Source organism: Cinclus cinclus, chromosome 2 (assembly GCF_963662255.1).
Source record: "Cinclus cinclus chromosome 2, bCinCin1.1, whole genome shotgun sequence".
NCBI lineage: Eukaryota > Metazoa > Chordata > Aves > Passeriformes > Cinclidae > Cinclus > Cinclus cinclus.
Genome location: NC_085047.1, coordinates 115,292,760 through 115,319,210, shown reverse-complemented (window position 1 = coordinate 115,319,210; position 26,451 = coordinate 115,292,760). Strand labels below are relative to the sequence as shown.

The window sequence follows — 26,451 nt, the reverse complement described above, 5'->3', positions numbered from 1 at the left end:
TAATGGGAAAAAAATTAGACTGAATTTTGTTGAGTTACTAGGAAAAAACCAAACTAGTAGGATGAGTAGTTCACAAAAGCAGAAGTAAATAATTTTAATGATTAAATTTAACTTGCCAGTGAAACTTTCAAATCCTAGTGTCCCAAAAACCCACTTTTCCCTGGTTTTGTGTTTTCCTGACTGCAAATGCATTTTGTTCTAAATCCCCTTTCCCTGTATGTGTTCAGCTCATGATTTTTGCTTCTGTGAACTCCATAAATTGCTGATAACTCATTTGCTGTGGTCCTGTTGGACCATCCAGCATCTCCTTTATAGAGGGAATAGTTTTGTGCTCCTGGTATCAGTTTGAGTTAAAACTCGAGGAAGGGAATAAAAGGGGAGAGAAACATTGTCAGGGAAGTGAATGTGTTGGTACTTCCTCAGTTCTGTATTTTCCTGGTCGCTGTGAGTTCCCTCACGCTGATCTCTGCCCTGGCTGGTTGTAACTACAGCTTTTTCCCTCCTCACAGCTCTATAACCACATATATTCATCTTTTTAAATGCAGTTTTAACAGGACTTACACATTAAATACATAGAGGGGGTGTGTGTGGTCATAGACAAATCAGCTTCCATGCACTCCTTTAAACTCTGATTGATACTGGAAGCTCAGTAACTTTCCAGGATCATGTCTCATTCTGGCTTCTTTATTGTTATTCTTTCCAACTTGTGGATAATTAGGCATTAATGTAATGCTGTGCCAGAGTTAGTGTTTGAAATACATTGATTTCTTTGTTAATGTTACAAGATCTTGCTTGCTAGTTTTCATTTCTATAGAAGTTCCTCATAAATACAACAAACACTGGACCAGTGTTGTGGAATAACAGCTAAATGCACATTTTTCACCATCATCAGATGTTCCTAAGCTTAGAATTCTGTGCTCTTGTACTCAGGGTGACTTTCTGTCAATGTCAGAGTGTGCCTTCAGAACTGAGATTGTTATGGCAGGCCCTGGGCAGGGAAAGGAGCAAATGCTGGAAGTGTCTGTGATAGCACCTATGGATCTCTGTCTTCCCAATAAAATCACATTTTTCATGGAATCCAAGAATAGTTTGGGTTGGAATGGACCTTAAATCCTATCCAGCTCCACCCCCTGCCATGGCAGGGACACCTCCCACTGTCCCAGGCTGCTCCCAGCCCCAGTGTCCAACCTGGAACTGAACATTCCAGGGGTGCCCTGTGCCAGGGCCTGCCCACCCTGCCAGGGAACAATTCCTAATTCCCAAAATCCCATCCAGCCCTGCCCTCTGGCAGTGGGAAGCCATTCCCTGTGTCCTGTCCCTGCATCCCTTGGCAATTGTCTCTCTCCATGTTTCCTGCAGCTCCTCCAGGCCCTGCAAGGCCACCCTGAGCTCAGCCCAAAGCTTCTCCTGTGCAGGTGAACAATGCCAGCTCTGCCAGCCTTTCCTCCCAGCACAGCTGCTCCATCCCTCTGCTCATCCTGCTGCCTCCTCTGGGCTCTCTGCAGCAGCTCCAGCTCCTTCCTGTGCTGGGATCCAGGGCTGGGCCAGCTCTGCAGGTGAGCTCTCACCTGAGGGGGCTCAGGGACAGAATTCCTTCCCCCTTTCCCAGCCCAGGGTGTGGAGGGTTCTGGGCTAAGAACGCACTGAGCTTGTCACCAACCAAGAGCCCCAGTCCTCCTCCCCAGGGCTGCTCTCCATCCATTCCCCACCCAGCCTGGTTTGTGTTTGGGATTCCCCGTGCCAGCTGCAGCACCTTGTGTCTGATCCTTGACTCCCTTAGGATGTCCCACCCCTCCAGCCTGTCCTGTCCCTGCTCTGTGTCTGCCCCCACAGCTCCATGTCTTGTCACTTGCTGAGGGTGTCGTGGGTCCCGCTGTCTCTGGCCCTGGTAGAGTTATTAAACTTTTGCTGAAGTCAAGCTCTAACCAAAGGTTCCAAACTTTCCTGGCTCTTTGCCCCGAAATCAAAGGCAGTAGTAGGTGCAACTCTGGGAAGCAGTAACTACCCAGTTACTACAACTTCACTTGAAATGGCTCTTGTATTGCCTCAAACTTTCTGTGGTCGTTTATGATGTTTGAGATTTATTAATTATAAACTTAATTATAAAGCTTCAATTCAAAATGAATCAATGTCTTTTGTGAACTCTCTGCTAGAGACAGCATCACAGATGAGTCAGTTGAAGTCTGAATGGAAAGAGGAGAGACTGTGTTTAAAGGTAAATTTTTTTATAGGGACAATTAAGAATTGTTTGAGTTTGTGTTGTGTTAATCAGAGACCTTTCTCGGGATCTGAGTTCTGTTTTGGTTTGTGTTTACAGTGTGGAGTAAGTATTATTTCTTTCTGTGTCAGATTTCCTGACTTGGAGATCCCTGTCCACTCCTTATGTGCTGCTCTACAGAATTTCTAGGGCAGCCTTGGGGAAATCCAGGTGTTTGCGGTTTGGGTTTTTTTCTGTACATAAAAAGGTTGTGAGTTATGGTAATTACTGTAATTTGATAGTCTGCTGTACAAAAGCTTAATGATAGAAGATCTGAAACTCATAATCCGGAGGTGTGAGTGGAAATAATTTCTCTGCTGTGGCCCTTCAGGAAGGCTGATCCTTTGTCCTTGTGGGGTTGGTGTGGGGATGTTCTCAGCTGTGTTTTCCAGGATTGCAGCACAGTGTCCATGTGAGCCTTGCAGTCTCTGACCCATCACAACATTCATTTATGTATCTCTGTGGAGTTAAATTAACCAGAGTCATGTTCACAGCATGGACATTTTAAAACTTTATGAGCTCGGTGTTGAAACCTTGAGAAATCCAGGAGCACAGGTGGAGACAGATGGAGCACAGGCTCTGCACTGCCTTCCTTGCTGCTTGTTGACAACTCTGACTGCTTTGGGTCTCATTCTGGAGTCCAGAGCACTTTGCTCCATTGATGGGCACCAGAAATGCTTTTCTCCTATAAGGAACCATTAGAATTAGACACAGATTTCTAAAAGTGGGTTTGATGCTTCTACCCAGTGCCCATTTACCTGATTACTGCCACACAGTAAACCCAAACCCAAGTTTCTGCTAGAATATTTCAGTTTAATTTATTGCAGAAGCCAATGAAGCAAAGGAAACCAGTTGGCCAGGTTGTGTTGTTATCAAGTTCTCTCTTCTGAAGCCTGGTTTAAAAACCCCACTTTTTTCCTCTTCTTTCTATGCAAAGAAAGAGTTGTGTAACTACTGTATAATGGTTGTATTACACCTGCATAAAGCAAGGATTTAATTCTAGTTTTCTGCTGGATGTTCTTAATCACCACCCAGTTATTTCAAGAAATGAGAAAATGAGTTCTCCTTACAGTTCACGGGGTTCCAGTGTTGCATCTTGAAATCACCCCCTCCTGCAAAACTTATGAAAAAGCCACTTAAATGGAGCAGATGATTTAGAAGGCTGTTTCAGTTTAGCTGCTGTTGCAATGAAGTGAAATGTAAAGGATGGAGTGCCACAGCCCCACCGAGCTCCGTGTTCGGTGTGTGGAGGAAGCAATGTCCAGATGTGACAAAGTGACATTTTCTGAGGGCTCCTGCCGTGGTGCTTTGGTTTGGGAACACCAAAGGGAGATGAGCAGTGACCTCTGGGCAGGCTGGGCCCTGGTTGTGTGGGACTGGCAGGGCAGGGGCTGGGGCTTTGATTCCACAGCACAAAACCCCATCTCAGTCAGCTCTAAATGCTTTTAAAAATCTGAAAATAAAGCATAGACCACATTGGAGTAGTTCATGTCATTAAATCTCCTCCTGGTACTGAGAAGTTCATGGTAGGTTCATTTTCTGAGACACAGGAGGTTTTCTGTTCTGTCCAGTGTAATAACTTCCAGTTCCTAATTTATTTTTATTTTAATCAGGAACATGTTCTGTTTGAGATCAGCTAATAATTTTTGTGTGTGTGACAAAGATTTCCTCAGATTATATTTACTGTCCTTCAATGTGTATTTCCAGAGTTTGCTAGGAGAGAGGGGGGACATAACTGACCTTCCTTATGTTGTTCCTGATTTTAAAAATATTTATCACTGGTTTCTTCTACCTCAGAAGTATAATCCAGGGCCTATGTAGTATAACCCAGTATTTTGTGTTGGCCTCACTCTTTTGTTAAGATGTTGAGTCTTGTAGTTCCTACCTAATTTTACTGAAATGTTAGAATGTGATTATTTCTATACAAGACTTGGAATATGGGATGAAGAATTTAATGTTCGGGCTTCCATATTTGAAAAAAAGTCCCTTGGTATTTTCTGATACAGGTTTCTTTAACTGCTTTGCTGTTATTTTCTTCCTCTGGACCACTGCTACTTTAAAAAACAAATCTTAATTTTCATCTTTGCATGATTTTTGTTTGCATAAAACAAAAGCATCTGAGGGCTGTGGTTTGAGGTGAGGCTGAAGCTCAAGATACATTTTTAGCAATCACAGAGTGGGCCCAGAATGCAATTTCTAAGTTTTTTTTTAGTCATTATGTGTGTTCTGAAACCTCTGAACCCTCGACCTGACAGTGCCAAATACATAAACTTCCTTGATGTACTTGAGAAAACAGGTCTGGGTTATATTCCATTGGTTGGAAGCATGGTCTTCCTCCCAACATTTCAGTCTTGCCTATCTCTGTGGAGTTACACTTGACTTTATTCATTATTTCCATAAAAAAATCTCAAACTAAGTCAAGCACTCAAGCACCGGCAAAAATGGGAGAATTATCTCTTGCTTCTGGTGATCTGAACTATCTTGTAGCATGTAGTAAATATATAAGTTTATTTTTTGAAAGTGGAAGTTAGTAGTTGATCACTGTCCAGACCCTGCACTTGATTTTAGGTTTGGGACTTTCTCATGCCATAGTTTAATATCTGAATCAAGTAAATTCTAATGGATTTTTCCAGCATCCCATGGAAGAGTTTTTCAGTGACTGGGATCTAACATACAGAAAAACCCCATCCACCCAAACTTTCTGTATCCTATTGACAGCCTGACCTAAGGCACGGAGCTCCTGGTTTTTGGGATGAAGAGAGGGAATTCAGGGATCTTTGGTGTCTTGTAGAGAGAGCTTCGTGTGCTTTCCATGCACACAGCATGAGATAAAGAACTCCCTGAGCTGCTCTCCAGCAAGGAGGTGAAAGCCAGAAGGTGAAGTGACAGGCCAGAGTCACCTGGTGAGTGCCCAAAATCCCCTGGTGAGCACCCAAAGTCACCAGTGTGTGCCTGAAGTCACTGGGTGATACCTCAAAGTCACCCAGTGAGTGCTCAGAATCACCCAGTGTGTACCCAGAGTCACCCAGTGAGTCCCCAGAGTCACCCAGTGAGTCCCCAGAGTCACCCAGTGAGTCCCCAGAGTCAGAGAATCTCAGAATCACTGGGTTGGAAGAGACCTTCAAGAGCATCAAGTCCAACCCATGCCTTTAACTCCTCAACTAAACCATGGCACCCAGTGCCACATGCAGTCTGTTTTAAACACATCCAGGAATGGTGACTCCACCACCTCCCTGGGCAGACAATTCCAGTACTTCATCACTCTTCCAGTAAAAAACTTCTCCCTGATATCCAACCTCAATTTCCCTTGGTCACGTGGTGAGTGCTCAAAGTCATTGGGTGACACAAGCTGGAGCTGAGCTGAAGGATTTCTGTGTCTGATGCTTTACTGGCAGGATGCTCTTTGCATTTGCAGTTTCATTTGCCTGGAGTTTGTATTCCGAGTGCTCTGTAACTTGAAGAAGCAGCTTCTTAAGGTTGGAGAATGACTCAGCACATCCATGTAGAGGTCTGCTCAAGGAATTTGGGATTTGCTTGGAAATTTGGGGGAATGAGGGCTGGAACTCATTTTTCCCAAACGGAGTTAATATTTTAAAAAAGCTGATTTTTAATTTGCAGCCTCTTTTCCCATTTCATCCACATATCTTGGTTTTGGGCAAAGTGATGGGGTATTTCAGAAAATGGTATCATTTTGGGATAGCTGGATTGAGTGAGTAGGTTGTTTTGTGTGCTCTCCTCCTGGTGCACACGAGAAGCATCTGTGCAATGAATAAATGTGAATTTCAATGGATATGAAATTTATACAACTTCTTTCATATGGAAGGGGGAGGAGGCATTTATGGCATTTGCCCACTTTGTGTGATTGGAACGTGGAATCATGCAATGGTTTGGGTTGGAAGGGACCTTAAAGATTTTCTCATTCCAACCCTCTGCCCTGGGCAGGGACACATTCCCAGGTTGTTCCATGCCCCATCCAACTCGGCCGTGGACACTTCCATGGGTGGGACATCCACAGCACCACCTTTCCAGTCCAAAAGCTCCAACCTTTCTGGGAGGGCTGAGTTCTGAGCCTTAAGGGGTGACCAGATTGAGGAACGAAGAGTTAGCTGTGCCAGTGTCCACTGGGTGTGTGACTCACCTTTTTCTGTGCTTGAGTTGCTTGGGTTTTAGAGGGAAAATTGGTTAAATGTCTTAAATAAAACTTTAAAAATAATGTGTTCTAGTTTCAGCTGACCAAACTTGTGACAGTCTGAGACACTGCTGGTAGTGATGGCAGTGGAGGAGAGCAGAGTACCTGGTGCTGTGCTGAGGAATAAAGATTTGAATTGTTGGTCTTTTGTGGCTACACCCTCTTAAATTTGTGGGAAATTCGAGAAGACTTCATTATCTCTTTTTCATCCAGATCAGTCTTCTAGAATGAGATAAGGCCATAGGCTGGTACATAATTTCAGTGCTGAGAGGATGCTGAAGGGCAGCACACAAAGAACAGGATATTCAGAGAAAAACACAAACAACATTTGTTTTCTCCCCCTTTTTCCTTCCACTCACCCAGATGTGTCCCTGTTTTCCTGGAGCTGGCGAAAATGACCTTGCTCTCCCCAAACCTGTTTGAAATAATTAGCACAAAAGAAACATAAAGATGAAAAAAAGAAAGAATTGGTTTTATGTTTCATCTCCGAGGAGTGAGGGCCAGCGTTAACCTGATGATGTTACAAGTGTTGGCAAACTGATGGGAAGTTCCTGCACAGGGAAGCACTTGGAGGGAAATTATTGGAAGAGTTGTTCAAGGCAAAGAGTGCAACCAGGAGTTGTTTGAAGGCAGTGACCCCTTGAGCAGCTCCCCTTCCCTCCCTTGGGGCTGCCTGCTCCCACCTGCTTTGTGCTGGCACAGCTGTTCGTCAGCCCAGCGGTGAATCAGGCTCGCAGGGTGAGCTGGCTGAAGTCAATAATTTTATATTTTATACCGGGGGGTGTGGGGGTGGGAATCGGGTTACGCCGCAGCAGCTCGGGTCAGGAGTTGGCACGGGGGCCATGGGATGGGCTGTGAGGGTGGGCAGGTCTCTGGTAGCCCTGGCACACGGTGCAGAGCGCCGCTCCCGGAGCTGTTGCCGCCCCTCCCGCGGTAAATCCTCTCTCCTGTGTCGGTCTCTGGCCCCTCCTCGCTCTGCCCCTCGGACTTTTCTGTGTCCGGAGCCCCGAGCTCTGCGCTCGGCGTTCCCGCTCGGGTGCTGCCCTGCGCTCCCCGTGCGGCCTTCGCTGGGGAAGGGCTTCTGGCTCCAGCTCTCTCCTGCTTCTCTTCTTGCTCTCTTTTCCCTCCTCCTCCTCCTCCTCCTCCTTGAGTTTTTCCTCGCCTTTTTAACAATTTTCTAACTTCTGCTTGTGCCCTTTTTCTCCCGGGTCGTTGCCAGCACCTCTCTTATTGTAATTTGCCCGGTCGCTTTTCCTTTCTCTTCCCCAATAGGAAAAAAATCACAATTTTAAACACTAAAACCTCATAAGAAACCCCAAGTTTTTAATTTTCTGTGCAATCCCCCAGAAACATTACCACGAACCAGTACAACATACGGGTTTCTTCTCTGTCTCGTTCACTTTTGAATTTTCACTTGATTTCTGTATTGCCTTGAGATAGATGTGCACGCACAAAATGTGTTTTTCCTTTTTGGTCAAACTGAAAGATGAATTGAAGTGCCCGAAGTTAACTTCCAAGAAAAGGTATTTTCACTATGTAAGCTGTGAGCAGAACCTACTGATACCAACTGCTAAATTGTGGAGTGAAGATGCTTTGTTTTCTTCTTCCTGCTCTACAGAGGAGACATAAAACAACTGTCTGGGCCAGTTATGTTAAAAAACCAACTCAAACTCTTTTGGAAAGTCTGTGCTTGCTTGTCCTCTTAAACCAGTGACCAGTTTCACATTCATGCATTCAGAAACACAATATTTTATCCCAAATTGTTTAAGTCTTGTTGATCATTATTTACCTGTGAGTTGGGAAAGTAGACAGAAGTGCTTGTGCTTTAAAATCTGAATCCATCCATTTGAATGTCCATCCATATTTTAACAATCCAAAGTGACTTCAGGTAAAACTGGAAAATTGGGCAATACACTTACTCTTCATAGCAGGAGAAAAGTGAAATTCTTCTGCCCATTCCCTTTGCTTCTCTGAGTTTTTGGGTGGACAGGAGCATGGGAAGTACCCAGCAAGACCTGCTTTCTTCATGCCAAATGGGATTGACAACATCCTTGGAATTCTTATATGATAATAGACATAAGTGAGAGTGTGAATTGCAACGGTTGTCTTCAGAGATGTTCAGTGGTTCCCTCTTAGTAAATAAAATTACTACTCATAAATGCTGTTTCTCTGGTGACTTGCAGCTTGTCTGATGACTTTCTTTCTTAAATTTCTTAATCCATTTGAGCTGTTTTCCAGTGTACTCTGTCCATCCTGCTTGGTTCCTGTGTGGTTTTTTTTCACAGCTAAAGACCTGTCTTGTGCTGAACTGCTCAGTTCCAGGAGTAGCTGAGGTTCCTTAAGCACAGAATTCTGTAGCTGCTCTGGTATTTGGTGCTTGTCTTCCCCCCTCCATCCCCTTCTTTGACATTCCACGACACTTTACTAAATTTCCCCAAATTTCTCTTTTCCCTGAGTTGGTTTGGTTTGACTGTCCATGAAATACTTCAGAGCAAAATGTCCGAGCAAAGAAAGGGGAGAGTTCCAGGCCTTGGCTGCTGGATCAGAGAATCACAGAACCATTCTGAAATGGTTGGGAAAGCCCTCCCAGCCCATGGAGTCCCAGCTGTGTTTGATCCCCACCTTGTCCCCAGCCCAGAGCACTGAGTGCCACCTCCAGGTGACACCTCCAGGGATGGGCACTGCAAACCTCCCTGGGCAGCCCCTGGAATGTGTCAGACATGCTCAGGACCCTCTTGCTGAGCTATTTCACAGCAATGGGAACACCAGCAGTGCTGTATCAAAAGTTCCCTTTTTCCAGCAGTCTTTCTAAAAAGCACAGCACATCATTCCATGGAATACACCAGCTTGGTATCCTTAGTACAAAAGTAAAGAAAAGATCTTCTGGAAAAGTGGCTTTGTTTTGGAGTCTTTCCATCCATCCCAAGCTATTCTTGGGAGTGTGAACTTCAGTGGGACACTAAAGGTTTTATTTCCTGGATACCTTGGACTTGGTGATCCTGAATGCTCTTTGGAGGGTTGTAAGGTCAGGATTTAAAAGCCTTTTTTTTTTTTTTTTTTTTTCTTCCTGCAATCTACCTTATTAGTACCATTTTAGAAACTTTTAGCAGGGAAAAAAATGCTACAGGAAACCAGACTTTGCTGGTAAGGCCTTTATCAACTTCTGATGCTGGCAGAGATACTGTTATGTAATAAAAATGGTATAGTCTTACCATGACCTAAATACTGAAATGGATAAGTTTGTCAAAGATTAGTGCAGTGTCTACTTCTTGAACAAGAGGAGTATCTTGGAAAGCATCAGCCTGATCAGTGTCCACATTGGGATGCTGGAATTGGTGAAGTTCACATAAACTTGTCCCAAAGGCTCAGCTTTTTCTATTTCTCCTCATAAAAGTTGAGTTAGACCAAATGAACGTGAGAGGGCTCTGTTAGAGAGACTTTTTCTGGACTTTCCTCTCACTGAGAGATGTCTCTTAGACTTCTTTCTTACAGCTGCCATCGGGGAATAATCCAAAGTGAATTCCATGCTTCTCCAGAGTGCCTGCACTCAAAAAGGGATTCAGGCCAATGCTATCCCAGATTTACAGACTGAGCTTGAGCTGCACATCCAGGACCTGTCCACTTGGGATTGAGTCACCTCGTGGCAGGGAAGCTCCAACCTGTTGCTGGATTCCTGAAGCTCAGAAAATCATTGTTTTCCATATTATTAAGCAGGAGATAATAAACTTCTGGGGGTGATTGGCAGTCAGTTCACTTGAAAGAGTGTCATGGCTTTTTGTCATTGAAGGCTTTATAAATGATGAATTCTTTTTGGAGGTATCCATACGTGGATGAAGGCATGATGAGGAATTTCTGGAGGAGATTCTAAGGAATTTGGGTACATATCAGATTATAATTAGTACATTCTGATCTTATTTTTTTTTAACATTGAAGACAATGGCTTTGTGAAGGAGAACAAATATTCTGGAGTTTCCAATGAGCTACCAGTAACTGTATTTTTGGGGTTGAATGTTTGATGAAATCTCTATTCAGTGTGACAATAAATGTACCCAGTAAAGCTTTTGCTGCTTGATCTGCACCCAGTGTCTGTACTGGCTTTTCTCCCTTGCATCCACATGCTTTTATCACTTGGATAGGATGCCTGAATTATTCTTATGGATTATAATACCACTTAAAACAGAGGAATTTGCAGCTTATTACCTCCCCCTGCCTGTGTCTCGGTGTACCTTGGGATATACCAAGATTTGCTTTAATATTATGCTTAACAGCAGGGATGGATGGATGGATGTAGGCTGAAAAGATAATGTAACAAGACCTTGGAACTGTGAGTGTGAAAAAGGTGTTTTGACTCCATCCCCAGATGATATGAAAATTTCCTGAAGTTCGTTCGTTTATCTCCTTCTTCAGTGAGAGTTTTCTAGGTCAGCGGTTCCTTAACCGGGGAATAAGGCCATGGCAAATGCGCTACAGATGGAACGTAAACCCATCCTGAATTATGGGAAGTTAACAAATATTATCCTAGGGATGATTCATATTTAGTGAAGAACGTTTGGAGCTGACAAGGATGTGTGTTCAGAGAAATGGAAGGGCTTGGAGTGAACAGTGTGAGGAGAATGTGGGAGCTTTATTTATTCATGTCGTTCACATACAGCGAATCTCCCCCTCTGCTCTTGTGAGATCCCACCTGGAATGCTGCTTCCAGCTCTGGGGACCCCAACAGGGTGTGGAGCTGCTGGAGCGAGTCCAGAGGAGAGATGAAGATGGTCTGAGTCCCTCTGCTCTGGGGACAGGCTGGGGGAGCTGGGGCTGGAGAAGAGAAGGCTCCAGGGAGAGCTCAGAGCCCCTGCCAGGGCCTGAAGGGGCTCCAGGGGAGCTGGGGACAAGGGATGGAGGGACAGGACGCAGGGAATGGCTTCCCACTGCCAGAGGGCAGGGCTGGATGGGATATTGGGAATTAGGAATTGTTCCCTGGGATGGTAATGAGGGACTGGGATGGAATTCCCAGGGCATCCCTGGCACTGCCCAAGGCCAGGCTGGACACTGGGGCTGGGAGCAGCCTGGGACGGTAGGAAATGTCCCTGCTATGGCAGGGGTGGCACTGGAGGAGCTTCCGGGTCCCTTCCAACCCAAGAATTGCAGGAGTGTCAGTCAGGCTCAGCTGTGGAGCTGTGCAGAGTCAGCAGGAAAGTGGAGCAGCAGCGAGGCTCTCGGTGCTGAGCTGCAGCCGTGACTCACGGCCCGGCAGTGCCAGGTGTGGCTCAGGAAGGGCTCTGGGAACACAGCAGCCAGATCAGCATCACCTTTGGCTTTTGAGAGACTTTGGCCTAAAAATAATGATTTTAATGAAAGAATTCTGTTTATTGCCGTGGAGTTGAATGCGTCTGATTTTCTTGGAGCCTGAACCTGACCACTGTCAGTTTTTGAAGCTGATGAACTTCATAGGAGCTGCTGTTTGAAAGTGTGTTGAGCAAGGATTTTAAACCTGTTGCTTCTATCCTGACATGTCTGGAGAAAGCTGGAGCTGGTGTGGTGTTTTCCAGTTAAAAGGAGCTGGAAGAGCAGTTGGAGAGGACTCAGCTATGTCTGTCCAGTCTAAATCTGAATAATGAAAGGCAAAGGTTGTGGCATTGCAGTTGTCAGTGGGAGCTGCCAGAGGGGCAGCATTTAAACAGCACTGCCTGGTGTGTTTAAAAAGGTCCAGAAGTCCTTAAAAATGTTCACAAACCTATATATGGCTAAAAAAAATTTGCACTAACCCAAAATCTTATGAATTAGCACAATTTCTGTACAGAGCCAGCCAGCAGTTACACCTTGGTGTGATTTGGTTTGTGTGTTTGGTTATTTTATTATGTTTTTTTTAATTTGTGAGACTAAATCTCTGCCTATCTCCATGTATTAAAATGTTGTGGAAACTTTCAAGATTAAAGGTACTGCTGTACCAGGGCAACAAACATCTACATCGTTTTACTTGAAGTAACTAGATCTTTGAGAGCAGCACCAGAACTGTCTTCTGCCAAAATGGAGCTGGAGAAGTAGTTTTATTTCATTTAAATATGGGATAGCAGCTGCACAGACCCTTCATAAATATATAAAGTATTTCTGTGTGTTGTGGTTCTGAATAAGGTTGGTTTTGATTTTTCCAACTCGTCTACTGAATACAAAAGTTCAGGTGGCTGCACCTGAGCCCCCTCCCTTGCCAAGTCTCTGAGAGAGCTCAGTTTGTAAATAAAGAATACAACAAAAAGTGGGAGGAGTAGTAGTGACCACTAAACTGGAAGAATAATCAGCTGTAGTAATATCAAGGTTGTAGTAAAAATCTTTAAATTGAGTGGTTTGGCCACGTTCTGTTGGAAACTTGAGGCAGCTTTAGGTGTTTCTGTAATTCTTCTTCCTTTATGGCTCAGAAATTCAGGGAGAAGTAGGAAGGTTGTGATCCCTTGAGACTTCTGGGTCTGAAGTTCTGAAGTGATGAATGCAATTCTGTAGCAGGGCATGTTTGGCTTTGCATTTCTCAAGTTCTTTTCCCGACCACAAGGAACAGAAACAGTTTTTGTATGTGGAATGATTGGCCTTGTTGAGGACATCTATAGGAAAAAAATACCTGCAGGAAAATCTCAGCTCTGCAAGACATGTCATATTCCTCTGGATAAACTAATTGACAGCCCTCATGTATGTTCCACTTTGGAATATGGCTTTATTCCCGTGCTTCTGATATTGCAGGGGCCGGGCAATTCCAGCTGTAGCATCTTTTCCTTTTGTTTGGTGGAGGGAGGGGAATGCAAATCCAGTGGTTTGACTTTTGTCTGACACTATTAAATGGGTGGAAAAAAAGTGCCACTCCCTCCTGTAATTGGAGGTTCCTTATAAGGTCAGTGGACTGAAAATATTTGAAGTTTGTGCTTCTAGAATTAATATTTTTAGTCGGTGAGTAAGTAAAGCATCAGATGCAAATTATCTAAAAAATCTCAAGTATTTCAACCTTTAGTGTGGGGCTTTTCTTCCCCTCCTCTCCCCCCTCACTGTGTCAGTTTAATTCTTCCTAAAACCACAGGCTTTATTTTGGGGTTCACATGAATTAATGAATATTTAAAAAAACAAATCTTGACTTCTCTGACTGGATGGGTCAGTTAAACATTTACCATTTCAGTTCCTTCATACACCTGGGAAGCAGTACATGTTTAAAAGTGATGCATTTCATAAATAGACTGTAAAAAATAATGTATTATAAACAAATGGTGTGTTATAAATCAGGTATTTCAGAGAACTCTGAAGTCTGCCTGAATTAATGCTGCTGTGACACCACTGGTCTGTGGGTGATAAAATCATACTTGGTTGTATTTTAGGTGCATTTGAGGGTATCTTGACAGCACCACTGGCCTGCACATGTGCAGTGGCCCAACTTAGGGAACTCAATTGGGATTAATAATTGTGGCCTTGGATTTCTCCTGCTTCCCATTCCCCCCGTGCTGAGTGCCCCTGTCCCATTGCAGCAGCAGCAGTGGCAAGGGCAGAGGCTGCTTCAGTTCTGCTGCTGCTGAAAGAAATTCCTGCTCTGCTGCAACTGCAGTTCTGCCTGTGCCAGCTCTGAAATTGGGTGAGAAACTCTGTGATTTCAGCAAAGCTGCTTCCACAAGCTTTCACACCTCACCCATGGCTTCTTGCAGCACGTGGTGTAAATTTAGCATAAGAGTGAAACCAGTCATTCACAGCATCTTCTTTTCAGAGGAACCAGTGCTTTTTGGAACTCTGAAAATCATTTGCAGGACACAAAAATTCATGGTTAGGCATGTTTTGGTTGAGCATCTCACAAGTCCTGATCTGGAAACTCCTGGTGCACATTGCAGCTCCTCAGGAGGATGAGGGGTGTGCTGGGGAAGTCTGCTAGAAACTCAGATTTGCTTGTTGCTGACTTTTCCCCAGTGATGTACAAAAAATGCTCCATTTCCAATTTTTGAACGTCCTCTTGCCATGTTTAAGAGGGAGAAACCTGCACCCCATGTGTGAGGGTGAGCTGCCATCAGAAGGTGACTCTGCTCACGGTTCTGTAGAACAGACAAAGTCACTTGCAGAGAGGTACTTTATTTTTACTGAATTATGAATTTTAAACCATAAAGATGGTGAGTTTTAAAAGCTTTGCCCAGAGCAGCTGTGGCTGCCCCTGGATCCCTGGCAGTGCCCAAGGCCAGGTTGGACACTGGGGCTGGGAGCACCTGGGACAGTGGAAGGTGTCCCTGTCCCGGGATGGTCTTTAAGGTCCCTTCCATCCCAAACCATTCCATGATCCCCTGATTCTGTAGTCTTTAAGTAGTGGCTGCTTTAGTGAAAGCAATCAGCTAATAAGTGTTCCAGAATCCCACAGAACTTAAAGCTGGAGAAAGGGATCTGTGACTTCTTTGGGAACAGGACAGATGTGATACTGATCACAGATTAATTTACCTGTGTTTCAGTACCCCGTGTATTTGCTGTGGGGTACACAGGAACCTGCAGGTGCCCAGAAAGGGCAGGGATATATTGGCTTTTTGTGCTGGAATCATAATGTACTTTTAATTTTCTGCTGTGATTTTGCAGGTGAACCCAAGCTGTACAAAGCAGAACTCAGTACAGCTTGGCCATTTCTTCTCCCTTTCCATTCCTGTGAATTATTCCTTGGATAGATTCCTTAGAGTTTAGATGTTCTAAATTCCTTAGAACATCACCTATGTTGGTCACAAGAGCAGCAGTGAATTTGGGTGTGTTTAGCTTTCGGGTGTGTGTTAATTTGGACATTAAACACACGGGATTTCCCTGGTAACAAAGCACACTGCATGTGCTGGGTGCTGGCAGAACAATGATTCTGGAATTCCTCAGCTTTGTCCCTCTGGGAAGCTGTCAGTCACTGAGCACCCTGTCAGATTTATTAATTAAATTCCAGTTGGATCGATTGTACTTCACATTTCACTGTGCAGTGTTTGAAATAAAACACCGAATCTGTGTCTTTGAGGAGTCTTTTGCTCAGTTTGTCTTACATCAAACCTCATCACTGCTTGCTTCTGCATAGTTCAGATGTCTAAATCCATTATATTCCAGTATGTTAATAACCCCAATTTCATGGTGGGTACCTCAGGATAATTTTCCTAGTAAATAAATAAAAAAAAATTTGGTTTCTTAGTAAGTATTTATATTTTATGTTGCTAGCAACAGGCCTGCCTGTGTTCACCGAAGGTCAGTGACCTGAATTATGTTCAGCTCTGCCAGCAGTGTGTGTAGTCATGAGAAATGCAGGGCTTTCTCTGTGTTCCACGAGTATGACTTTAAAAATTACAAAATAATCTTTTCACCGAGGAAAAACTTGAACCTGGCTTTGCAAATGGATTCCATATTGAATCTTACAGTACAGTGTTCCTGAATAAGGGAAAGAAGTCCCTCTACGAAGGGTTTTAATTAGCAAAATGTAAAAAGCAAGCCCCTCCCCAGCAGACTTCTCTTTTCATTAAATTTTCATGTTAATAATGGCTTTTTGCACTTGAACTTTTAGGGGTTTGGAAATCTGATTGCTCTGAACCCAACTTTGATCTGCACTGAACCTATTGACGTGTGTTGGGTATTGAGTTTTGCAGGAAGGGCTGGATGCTGCTGAAGAATCCAGGGAATAAAGCATTGATTCTCAAAGAGAATTATTATTTCCAGCAGGGAAACCAGTCTTGGGATGCGAGGAAAAGTCAGAGGCGTGACAAAGTTTTGTTATTCGGTGTCACCATCTCCAGAATGTTGTGGATGTAACCTGGAATGGAACGTGCTCAGCATCCTCGTGTGTCTGACTGAGCCTTGTGTGGCTCCCCACTTGGGATTGCTCCCGGGCAGCGAGTGGCTCTGCACGGGGGATCCCATTCCCTGTGTTTGAGGAGATCACAGGAGCCTCGGGTGGGCAGGGAAGAGGGAAACAGGAAACAAAAGCACGAGGTAGTGTTAGCACAGATGATTTCTAAGAATTGCTCTCTTCGTTTAAATAAAAGACTTCGGCTTTTGTTCTTCTCTTTGCTCTACCGCTTTCAATAATTTGCTTTTTAGCACTTTTCCTGTCATCTGTTCCTTCTTCTCCTCCTTTATTTCCAATTCGCTTCTGTTCTATACTGGTAAGGAGATCAAACTGGGTTCTTGAAACCCAGTAAATGTTATTACTGAGGGGATTCTTCTAGTAATGATCTTACACACTGTGTGATGAGTAGGATTTGCTCTTGCCTCCTCTTACCATCAACTTATTATCTAAACCAGGAAGCCTTTGTGCAGGCTGTCTAAAAGGCCTTTTGCTTTAAGAACTTGGCAAAGCAGGCACAGCTGAAGACACTGACTGAGTTTAAGGTGCTGCCCCTGCAGTCACTGGGTGCAATTTGGTTGTATCTATTAAAAAAAGCCCAACCAAAAATTGTTACTCTTTTATGTTGTGTGTCTGGCACTGTTGCTGTCACAGGCACTCACCGCCTTTGGGCTCTGCTAAGATTTCAAACCCCTGCTTGGAAAACAGGGCTTCACCTGCTTTTCCACTCTGGAATTCCACAGGAGTTGTTCTCCAGGCTGGGCTGATGGAGAGCTGGAAGGAGACTGAAGCTGGGCTGGGTCTGTGTTCCTGGTCAGCTCTGAAATGCACCAGTGTGTTGATTTCTCTTAATAACCTGTTAATGACTTTCTCACATCAGCAGCTCTTCCTTAGTGTTGGTAGCTCTTAAAGTGTCTTCTAAATTCTAAAATAATTCAGGGCTCTGTGGTTACCTCTGCAGCTGCTTTGGGAGCTGAGCATTCCCAGTGTGGAGTGGGCAGGAGACAATGGTTGAACACTCCAGGATATTGTGGCTGAAAATAGCTCAAACTCTGGTGATAGTTTGAACTAAGATGGATTAGGATTGAAACTGGACTTGCACTGGTGGCACTGGGAGGGGATCAAGCAGTGATTAAACTGCAGGGTGGGAAAGACAAGAGAGTGATGCCTTCAGTCCTTTAGCTGCTGCTGCTGCTGGCAAAGGCTTCCTGTAATCCTGGTGTAAACCCAGAGGTGCTGCAGTTAAAGGGAATAAAGGATAATGGCCAGAGAGAGCTTTCAGAGCTGGGACTGAGGCTCTGTAGCCTTAGGGCACCAGTGTGGGATGGACAAACCTGGAGCTGCTGGAGAGAGCCCAGAGGAGGCAGCAGGATGAGCAGAGGGATGGAGCAGCTGTGCTGGGAGGAAAGGCTGGCAGAGCTGGCATTGTTCACCTGCACAGGAGAAGCTTTGGGCTGAGCTCAGGGTGGCCTTGCAGGGCCTGGAGGAGCTGCAGGAAACATGGAGAGAGACAATTGCCAAGGGATGGAGGGACAGGACACAGGGAATGGCTTCAGAGCAGCATTGGATGGGATACTGGGCGTTAGGAATTGTTCCCTGGGATGGTAATGAGGGGCTGGGATGGAATTCCCAGATTTGCTGTGGCTGCCCCTGGATCCCTGGAATGTTCAGTTCCAGGTTGGACACTGGGGCTGGGAGCAGCCTGGGACAGTGGGAGGTGTCCCTGCCATGGCAGGGCTGGCACTGGATGGGCTTTGAGGTCCCTTCCAGCCCAAAGCACACGGGAATTCCATTGTTAGTTTGTTTAAATGTCAGGTTGCTCTTCCTTTCTTGTTTTCTGCTGAGTCCCAGGGCTGCCTGTGCTGGGTCGGGGGCTCAGCTCTGCACCAGAGCCAGCCTTTCCCTCAAACTGAAGTGATTTAGGCACGACAGTGCCCGGCTTGTCGGTCCTGGTGTGGCCTCAGCAGTGCTCCTGGCAGCTGTGGATGTGGCAGTGCCATCCCAGGGCTCTGTGGGACTGCAGGCTGTGGGTTCAGGATGTGGGATGGCCGCTTTTACGGTTTCCGCTTTTCTGGGGGGGGGGACACGACAACAAAAATTCACCTGCTTCTTAAACACCAACACAACCACCGCAACACCTACTCCTACACAGATCCAAAAAAGCAGCTCCTCATCCTCCTGCCCTCTTCCCTTCGGTGTGTGTGACACTGGAGTGGCACAGGGACAAGGCCAGCGTGCTGCAGGAGGGCAGGCTGGGCCCAGGGTGGGCTGGGCAGGGTTTGAACTCTCATTGTTGGGGGGAAATGGAGCGAACGGCGCCGGTTGCTGCTCAAAGTGCAGGCTCTGAGAGCGTTTTAGGCTGCTCACACTTGCCTGAAGTTACATATTTCAGGAGGTGTTTAAATAATAATCACTCTCCAATTCCAGCTGGTCAGTAATTTGCAGAGTTCTCTAAAATTCTCAGTAATTCTAAGTGGGTTTGATATTTCCATAGGTTTTAGAGTACTGATGATTGCTGGAGAGCAAGTGAAAAACAAATGCTTGAGAAATACTTTGCCCCTTAGTTGCTGGGTGTTGTGTTTTGGGTTTTAATTTTATTTCTTTTTTGTTCATAATTCTGCTGTTCTTCTTGATTTCTGTTGGAGCTGTCTTCCTAGGAACTCCTGTCTTTATATCTCTTTGTCTGTGGGAAGTACGATTTTATTTTTCTGCGCGTATTTTAGTTATTTGCAGCAAGGTGAACTTAATTTAATTTCATCAGGCTGTGAGGGGAAATGAACTTTAACATTTAGGAATTTATATGCATTTATAATTCTATAGCTTGTAGATTTGGGAAAATCCCACAAGTTCAGCTGTGTTTTAGAAATATTGTCCTGAATTTCTGTGAAAATCCACACATTTAAGGGCTTGGCAAAGATGGTTTTTTTGGGATTTTGTGGGATGATGTTAATTTTGAGATTTATTCAATGCCCAGTTGAAATTTGAGTTAATCCTTGACATTTTGACACTTAAAAACTTTCTCTAAAACCAGATGTCAGTGGAAGATAAGTCTTTGTCATGCCTGTCTCTGCTGTTCCTGTTGGAAAACTTCATTTTCCGTTTGGATTTCCTTGGTTTAGCTCAGGGTTGAACTGTGCAGTTGTGGCTGCAGTTTAAGAAGTTTATTAATTTTTTTTTCCCCTTTTTCAGTGTTGTTTGCTGCTGGACTCCCCCCATCCCCACAACCCCGCAGGATGATATGAGACTTGAAAGAAGACGATGCATACAGGTGATCTGAAATTTGGGATTTTTACAATGAAAATGATGAATGTGCTTGATGTGCTTTTTGTTGCTGTTCCGTTCTCTGTCCCCCCACATGATGTTGTTCCAACTTAGTAGAATATTTAAGAACCTACAGAATTTTGAAATCTTTCTTTGCCCTTTCAAAACTCTTCCGCAGCTTGGAAAACTCTTCTTCTTCCAGGAAGAAAATGGTTTGCCCGAATGGAAGTATTGTTTTCAAAGTTTTTTATGGGAATGTTTCTGTAGGTGCCAGCTAAATGGACTGGTTGATATTTTAGGAAGTTCTCCCATTTTTTGGCTAATGAAAAATCCTGGAAGTGCCAAGTGTATTTGCAGATTCAAAGGCTGATTTTTAGTTTTGCTGGAAATACAGTTCATATTTCAACACAGAAAATCAGGAGCAGTAGAAATAGAATAAAATCGAGTTTATCCAAGAGGGTTGGTCTAATTTTTTATACCCAAATGCCCTTATTTCAACCAGATCTTTGGTTTGCTTGTTCAGCTTTAAACCCCAGGAATCTTTAGGGCTGGGAAAAAAAAAAAATCCGGGCAGATTTCCGTGTGCATCCAGCTCATGTCCTGATTGACAGTTTTCAGTTGCATCAGCTGTTGGTGCATAAACAGCTTTGGAGGGTCTGTTTACATGGAGCCTTTGGATTAGGACCAAGATGCTGGAAGTGGAGATTTCATTCCCTGAAAACCAAACATCGCTCATTCCACTCCCATGTTTGTGAGTTGTGTGCTGAAAGCTCAAGTCAGAGCAGGTCTCAAGAATTCTAAAATTAGGTTGGGCAAAGAAGTGGAGAAGGAAAAACTTCTCCAAAGGGGTATTTCATTTTCACGTTTCATTTTAAATATCTAAATCTAGAGGAGTGGTATTAGAAGTCTAGAAAATTGATGTCCCATCAGATTTGGGGAGCTCTGTCTAGTAGGCAGTGGCAGATTAAAATAGAACCTAAATATTGAGAAAATATTTTGAGAGCTTTAAAAATACTCATCCCACAACTGAAAGGAGAGATAATGCTATGAAATTGTACCTTATGACAGTGTTTGAGAGAATTCAGTTTCACATTGCAATACGTTAATCTGATTTAAAACTTCCAATTTAAGCACTTTCAGTTTTTGGTCAGAATTTCTGATGGTGTTGAGCTTGTAGAATTATGAGCTTGCAGAATAGAAATGGATACAAGATTTTGAAATTTAAGTGGTAATTCTGTCTTCTGCAGCCCAAATTCTTTATTTATAAGTCCCTTGATAAGTACAGATCAAAAACCAGGAGAAAGACCATTATGCCTCTGATGTGTTGGAAGTTAGAAAAGTCAGATTTATTTGCATTTGCTGTTTATTGGGCTCGGTGTGCTGAGGTTCTGAGAATGAACAAGACTTACAGGCCTGAAAATGAGGCCCTTCCCTGTGATAATTCTGTGCTGCAGTGACAGGAGGAGTTATTTGGTGACTCTGCTGATCTCAGTCTCAAGTTCAAAGTAGCTGGGGAGAGCTCAGGTCCAAAACTAAAAGGTTTTATGGTTTTTGAGGATGGCTCTCTTGCATTTTCAAGAAGGTTTCATGAGGATGATTGATCAGAGGTGCCTGGTAATGTCAAAACTACCTTTGGTTAAAGTGGGGAAGCTTCTACAGGATCAATAAATTCTTTGTCTTAATGGGCTTCACTTCATTGTCCTGGAAGCTGCTCTAAACTCCTACAATTAATCGCAGTGCAACTGAGAAACAATCCCCTAAAGAAGATTTTTCACTTCTACCATGGCATATTTTAATTTTAGATCAGCACTTAAGCTGAAAACTCAGAAATGTATTAAAGTCTACTACGTTAAAAAAAAAAAGTGAAAATTTGAAGAAATGGGAATATTAAATGTTATTTTCCAATTTGACTCACCAGGAAAACAAACTTTCAGCATGTTGAACTTCTCTTTTTGCTCTGTATAATATGTGGAATATATAGATATAGATCCCATATAATATAATTATTATAAAATTATAATATTATGGTTTATAAACTGTATATAATATAATTAATAGCTAGAATAATTATATATATATATATATATATATATATATATATACCCAGAAAAAGGGCACTTTCAGGTGCTGTTTGGAGAACTGATGTATTTTCAGTAATTCTGTTGACAGCCTGGAGCAGGGCATCGAGTGCACCCTTGGTCCATGGGCAGCACCAGGAGTGTGGATCTGGAGGGAGGGAAGGGTCTGCAGGGGGATCAGGCTGGATCCAAGGGGTGAGGTCAGCCAGGCCAGTCCTGCCTTGGGTCACACCAACCCCGTGGAGCTCCAGGCTGGGCAGAGGGGCTGGAAAAGCTGGCAAAGCCCTGGGGGTGCTGGTGACAGGGGCTGGACACGAGCCCAGGGGTGCCCAGGTGGGCAAGAGGCCACTGGCAGCTGGGCTGGATGAGGAATTGTGTGTCCAGCAGGAGCAGGGCAGGGATTGTCCCTCTGTGCTGGCACTGAGAGACCCTCGAGGGCTGTGTCCAGTTGTGGCTCCTGCAGGAGAGCCCTGGAGGGGCTGGAGCGTGTCCAGGGCAGGGAACGGAGCTGGGGAAGGGGCTGGAGCCCCAGGAGGGGCTGAGGGAGCTGGGAAAGGGGCTGAGCCTGGAGAAAAGGAGGCTCAGGGGGGACCTTGTGGCTCTGCACAACTCCCTGACAGGAGGGGACAGCCAGGGGGGGTCGGGCTCTGCTCCAGGGAACAGGGACAGGAGCAGAGGGAACGGCCTCAGGCTGGGCCAGGGCAGGCTCAGCTGGGACAGCAGCAGGAATTTCCCCATGGAAAGGGTGCTCAGGCCTTGGCAAGAGCTGCCCAGGGAGGTGCTGCAATCACAACATCTGGAAATACCCAAACCCTGTGTGCATGTGGCCCTTGAGTTCATGCTCTAGAGATGGACCAGGCAGAGTTGGGATAATGGTTGGACCTTGTGGTCTTGGAGGTGTTTTCCAGCCATAATGATTCCCTAATTCTGTGTTTACTTGTGGGTTTTTTAGGATCTGTTCTGCTTTTCCCTGAAACACACTGCAATAAGCAAAGCTGGGAAAAGGGGAAAAAAAATCAGGAAAAGTCAAGTTTGTATTTCAGTCATGTTGTGATAACACAGGTAATGCCTTAGAATGTGATTTGTGACAAAAAATTGTTTTCAGAATGGGAATTTTTCACTTCTTTGTCCTTTGCAAGTCTCTCCAGGACCTTTGGGGAAAGCAGGGAACCAAATACTGCTGGTTGTAGTGAGGCTGGTGGTCAATCATCCTACCCATATTCACTTTTCATGGTGTGGTGGCATCAAATTTGGGATTGTGCTGGGTTCCTACTAGCAGGGATTCATCTTGTGATCAAGTTGGTGTTTCCAGAGTTCCTGCTACCCATTATCCTGCTCTGTGTAACTCAGTGGTTGGTTGGTCTTTATTTTCCTCTTTTTTTTAAATGGAGATTCCGTATAAAAATAATTTAATTTTATAACAGCTTCCTGGTTTTGACTTTTGTAGTTATGCTGGAGCCTAAGGAATATGGATCTAAAAATACTGAGTTGTCTGATTTTAAGTTTTCAAAGAGCTCAAAGCTTCTTTTTGTAACCTTTGTAAGAAAACAGAGTAACAATGGTTGCAGCAAATTATTCTCATCAACTGGAATTATCTTGGATGCACCAGAGATGTTGAGAACTCAAGGAAATGTGATAATGGTGTAGTCAGGTTTGATAAGACATTGGAGATTTTGCTCTTAACTTTTAAAAAGAAGGTCATTTTTGGGAAAGCAAAAAAATAAGCAAAAAAAGCCAATCCAGTACTTTTCAGTGAGGATACTGCAAGAGCAATTCAATAGTCAGTTCTCACACAGATACCTGTCCTCCCCCAGGTGTATTCCTTATTAAAATATAACAAATCCAGGGGAAGGATCTCTGGGAAGTTCCTGGGCTGGGTTTAGTTTAGGGCCTGCAAGTCACCAGGTGTTTATTTTATGGAAGAATACAATGGAAATGGAGAATTGGGCCATGGCTCTCACATCTCCCATTTCACATTTTAGTTGCTGATTTCATTGAGCCTGTAGGTGTTTTAAAGGATGTTTTTATACATCAGTAGTAAAAAAACCACAAACCAAATAAGAAAACCCCTCTGTTGTTGTGCAGTCAGAACAAAGCTCTGTGTGTGGAGCTCACCTGTGGTACCTGAACTGCTTCAGTCGCAGCCACTGGAAGGAAAATGCAGAAAATTCCTGCCCTGGATGTTCCTGTGGCACTGGAGATGCTGGCCCTGGTTCCACTGAGGTGACTGCACACCTTGAGAGGTGAATGTTGGTGGCAGAAAAAGGCTTGGAAAGAACAGAAGAGATCCAAGTGCTGATTCCCTACTAGGCACAGTGTGGCTCCCACTGGTTTTGTTGCTGGTGGGACACTGGTTCCAGTTGGGTTCTGTCCAGCTGGATCCTTCCAGGGAGTTTTTGCTGGATATTCAGGTCCTGGCTGAACAGCTCACCACAAGTTTGCCATAAAGAGAAAATACCACAGAAAATCATATCCAAAACAGAGCTGCTCATTAGGAGGAGGGAAGTTTGAAATACAAGCAGCTAATGAGGATATTCCTGGGATTAACCCCTGGTTTTCCAAGGATCAATCCCTTTGCAGCAGGGCTTGGTGCTGGATTTGGGAGATTTTGGCAAAAGCAGTGGGGAAGGGCCGTGCTCCCCAGACTGGAAGTTCTGCTTGTCAGAGATGGAGTCATTGACCTCAATGAATGATAACCTTGAAGTCAACAGACTAAATTAGTGCTCTACTTTCTGTATTTGAGAGCAGCAATGTGAAAACCTGGACAGCTAAAGTTAGATTCGTGCATCCATATTTAAAAAGAAGTTGCCTATTTAAAAGAAAAAGGTTTTTTGGTGGGTTTTTTTTTTTTCCCCTCCTCCTCCAGAATGGCTCAGTACCTGTGATATTGAAAATTGAAGTTTTCAGCCTCAGCCCCCATCTAAGAGGAAACAAAAATCCCCTTCCAGGATTTTGGCATGGAATTATAGCCTGGTGGAGGATGCTGCTTTCCTTTCTCAGGAACAGACCAGAGCATCTATACCAGAAAATCTTTAGATGCTGCTGTTCTTATATGTAGATTGAATGTTCTGGAAAATGAATTTCTATTCATTTTTCCTCCCAATACATGTGTCTTTTAAAAACCTTTTGAAGTAACTTTCAGTGAAGTTTTAAGTTGTGAGGAAATTTCTTTATTGCAAGGCTGAAATTTATTTCTGATGCTGATTTCTAAGAGCAAAGAAAAAACTGATTTTGTACAAAAATTAAAATGCAGATCAAAAATTGCAATGATAACTGTTAAAATTATTTCCCATTTCCTGAACGATTGGTCAGTGCACTGAGAATACCTGAGGTCTGTAATGAACATAACACTGCAAATACAGAGTCTTTCCTGCAGCCTTTAAAGTCAGTATGGGGACAAAAAGGAAAAGTTCTCTTGGGCAAAGCAGCAACGGGATGGTGAGACTGAGTTTGGAGCTGCCCACGGAGTCTTGGAATTGTGCCTTGTCCCAGGGATTTACTGGCTCTGGTGGCTGCTGGGGGTGGCCCCGTCCCGTGCATCCCATTTTGTGTCCTGTTTCTGCTGCTTTTGGCAGCAAATGTTCCTGGCTTGGTCCTGCTGGCCTGGCCTGGGAGGGTTTGGAGTGAGGTTTGGAGTGAGGTGGGTGTTGAAGGAATCTCAGCCCGGTGCTCCAGGGAATCTCAGCCCGGTGCTCCCTTCAGTTCATTTCCATTTTCCCTGGGATCTTCTTCCCACGGCCTCAGCACGGGCAGCACCAGCTCAGGAGCTTCTGCTTTCCAAGGATCACACCTGAAATCCCTGCTCCTGAAGGACCTCCCAGGGTGCACCTCTGCACCCAGCAGCACTTGATGGGTATTTTCATGGAATTCCTGAGGCTGCCAAAGCCCTCCCAGCCCACCGAGTCCCAGCTGTGCCCCACGGCCACCTTGTCCCCAGCCCAGAGCACTGAGTGCCACGTCCAGGTGACACCTGCAGGGATGGGCACTGCAAACCTCCCTGGGCAGCTCTTGCCAAGGCCTGAGCACCCTTTCTGGGGACACAGCACCCAAAATTTGTCACCGTTGGACAAGCTTGACTTCAAATGGTCCCACTTCAGTTTGTGAATGTATTCTGTGTTGAATCCATAAGGGCAGCAAATGTTTATAGGAGGCACCCTTCATAAATCATGGAGCCAGGTAGAAACAACCTCCCCACCCCCCCATACCTAAAGTTCTGTTCCTTTGGGATTGGGTTTTAAAATACAGACAGACACCTTAGGATGGCTCTCTTAGCAGGCAGGCCTGAGTAGTTCTTAGTAAGGATGCCATTTATAATACTCCATCAGGCAAGCAGAGGCAAGAACTGGGTAAATACTGTTCATAAATCTTGCTGAAATTGGACATTCTGACTTAAAAGATTTGTATTTCTCTTTTTCTAGTCAGGCTGGTGCTTTCTGTTCTATTGAATTCATCTTGTGGTATGTGGTTTTAATGTTTATATCAAATGCTGTTGCAGGCGGTGGTGCCCAGATGTGTTTGCTTGATCCCTAACTGGGATCAAGCTGGTGGATAACCAGCTTTCCAGAGCAACACAGGGTATGTTCAGCTTGATGACAGAGTGTTTTCCTGGTTATACACAGGAGAGTAAGTTCCTCTCACCAGGTTTTACCAGAGTTTCCATGTCTCAATGTGCAATCAGCTATCCACAGATAGCTTGGATATTTCCATCAGGCAGCTTCAGGACACATTTGTCAGCCCTCTGATGTCACTGGGTGCAGCTCAGACATCATCTGAGTGGGTTTGGTTAAACCCTGCTGGATTTAGGAACACAATTAAGCTTGGAAAATGTAAAACTGGGAATGTTTCACTCACAGATTTCCGTTGTGACGCCACA

The 26,451-nt window shown here is 44.4% G+C and overlaps 1 protein-coding gene across 1 annotated transcript in view; it reads left to right on the top strand.

The window, feature by feature from the left end:
• DYRK1A (dual specificity tyrosine phosphorylation regulated kinase 1A) overlaps positions 1–26,451 on the top strand; it is a 73,964-nt gene that overhangs the window by 4,077 nt on the left and 43,436 nt on the right. Inside the window, exon 2 of the mRNA XM_062488187.1 lies at positions 19,429–19,507. Coding sequence (XP_062344171.1) covers positions 19,498–19,507 — 10 coding nt within the window. The 5' untranslated portion in view covers positions 19,429–19,497. The remainder of the gene's footprint in view (positions 1–19,428; positions 19,508–26,451) is intronic.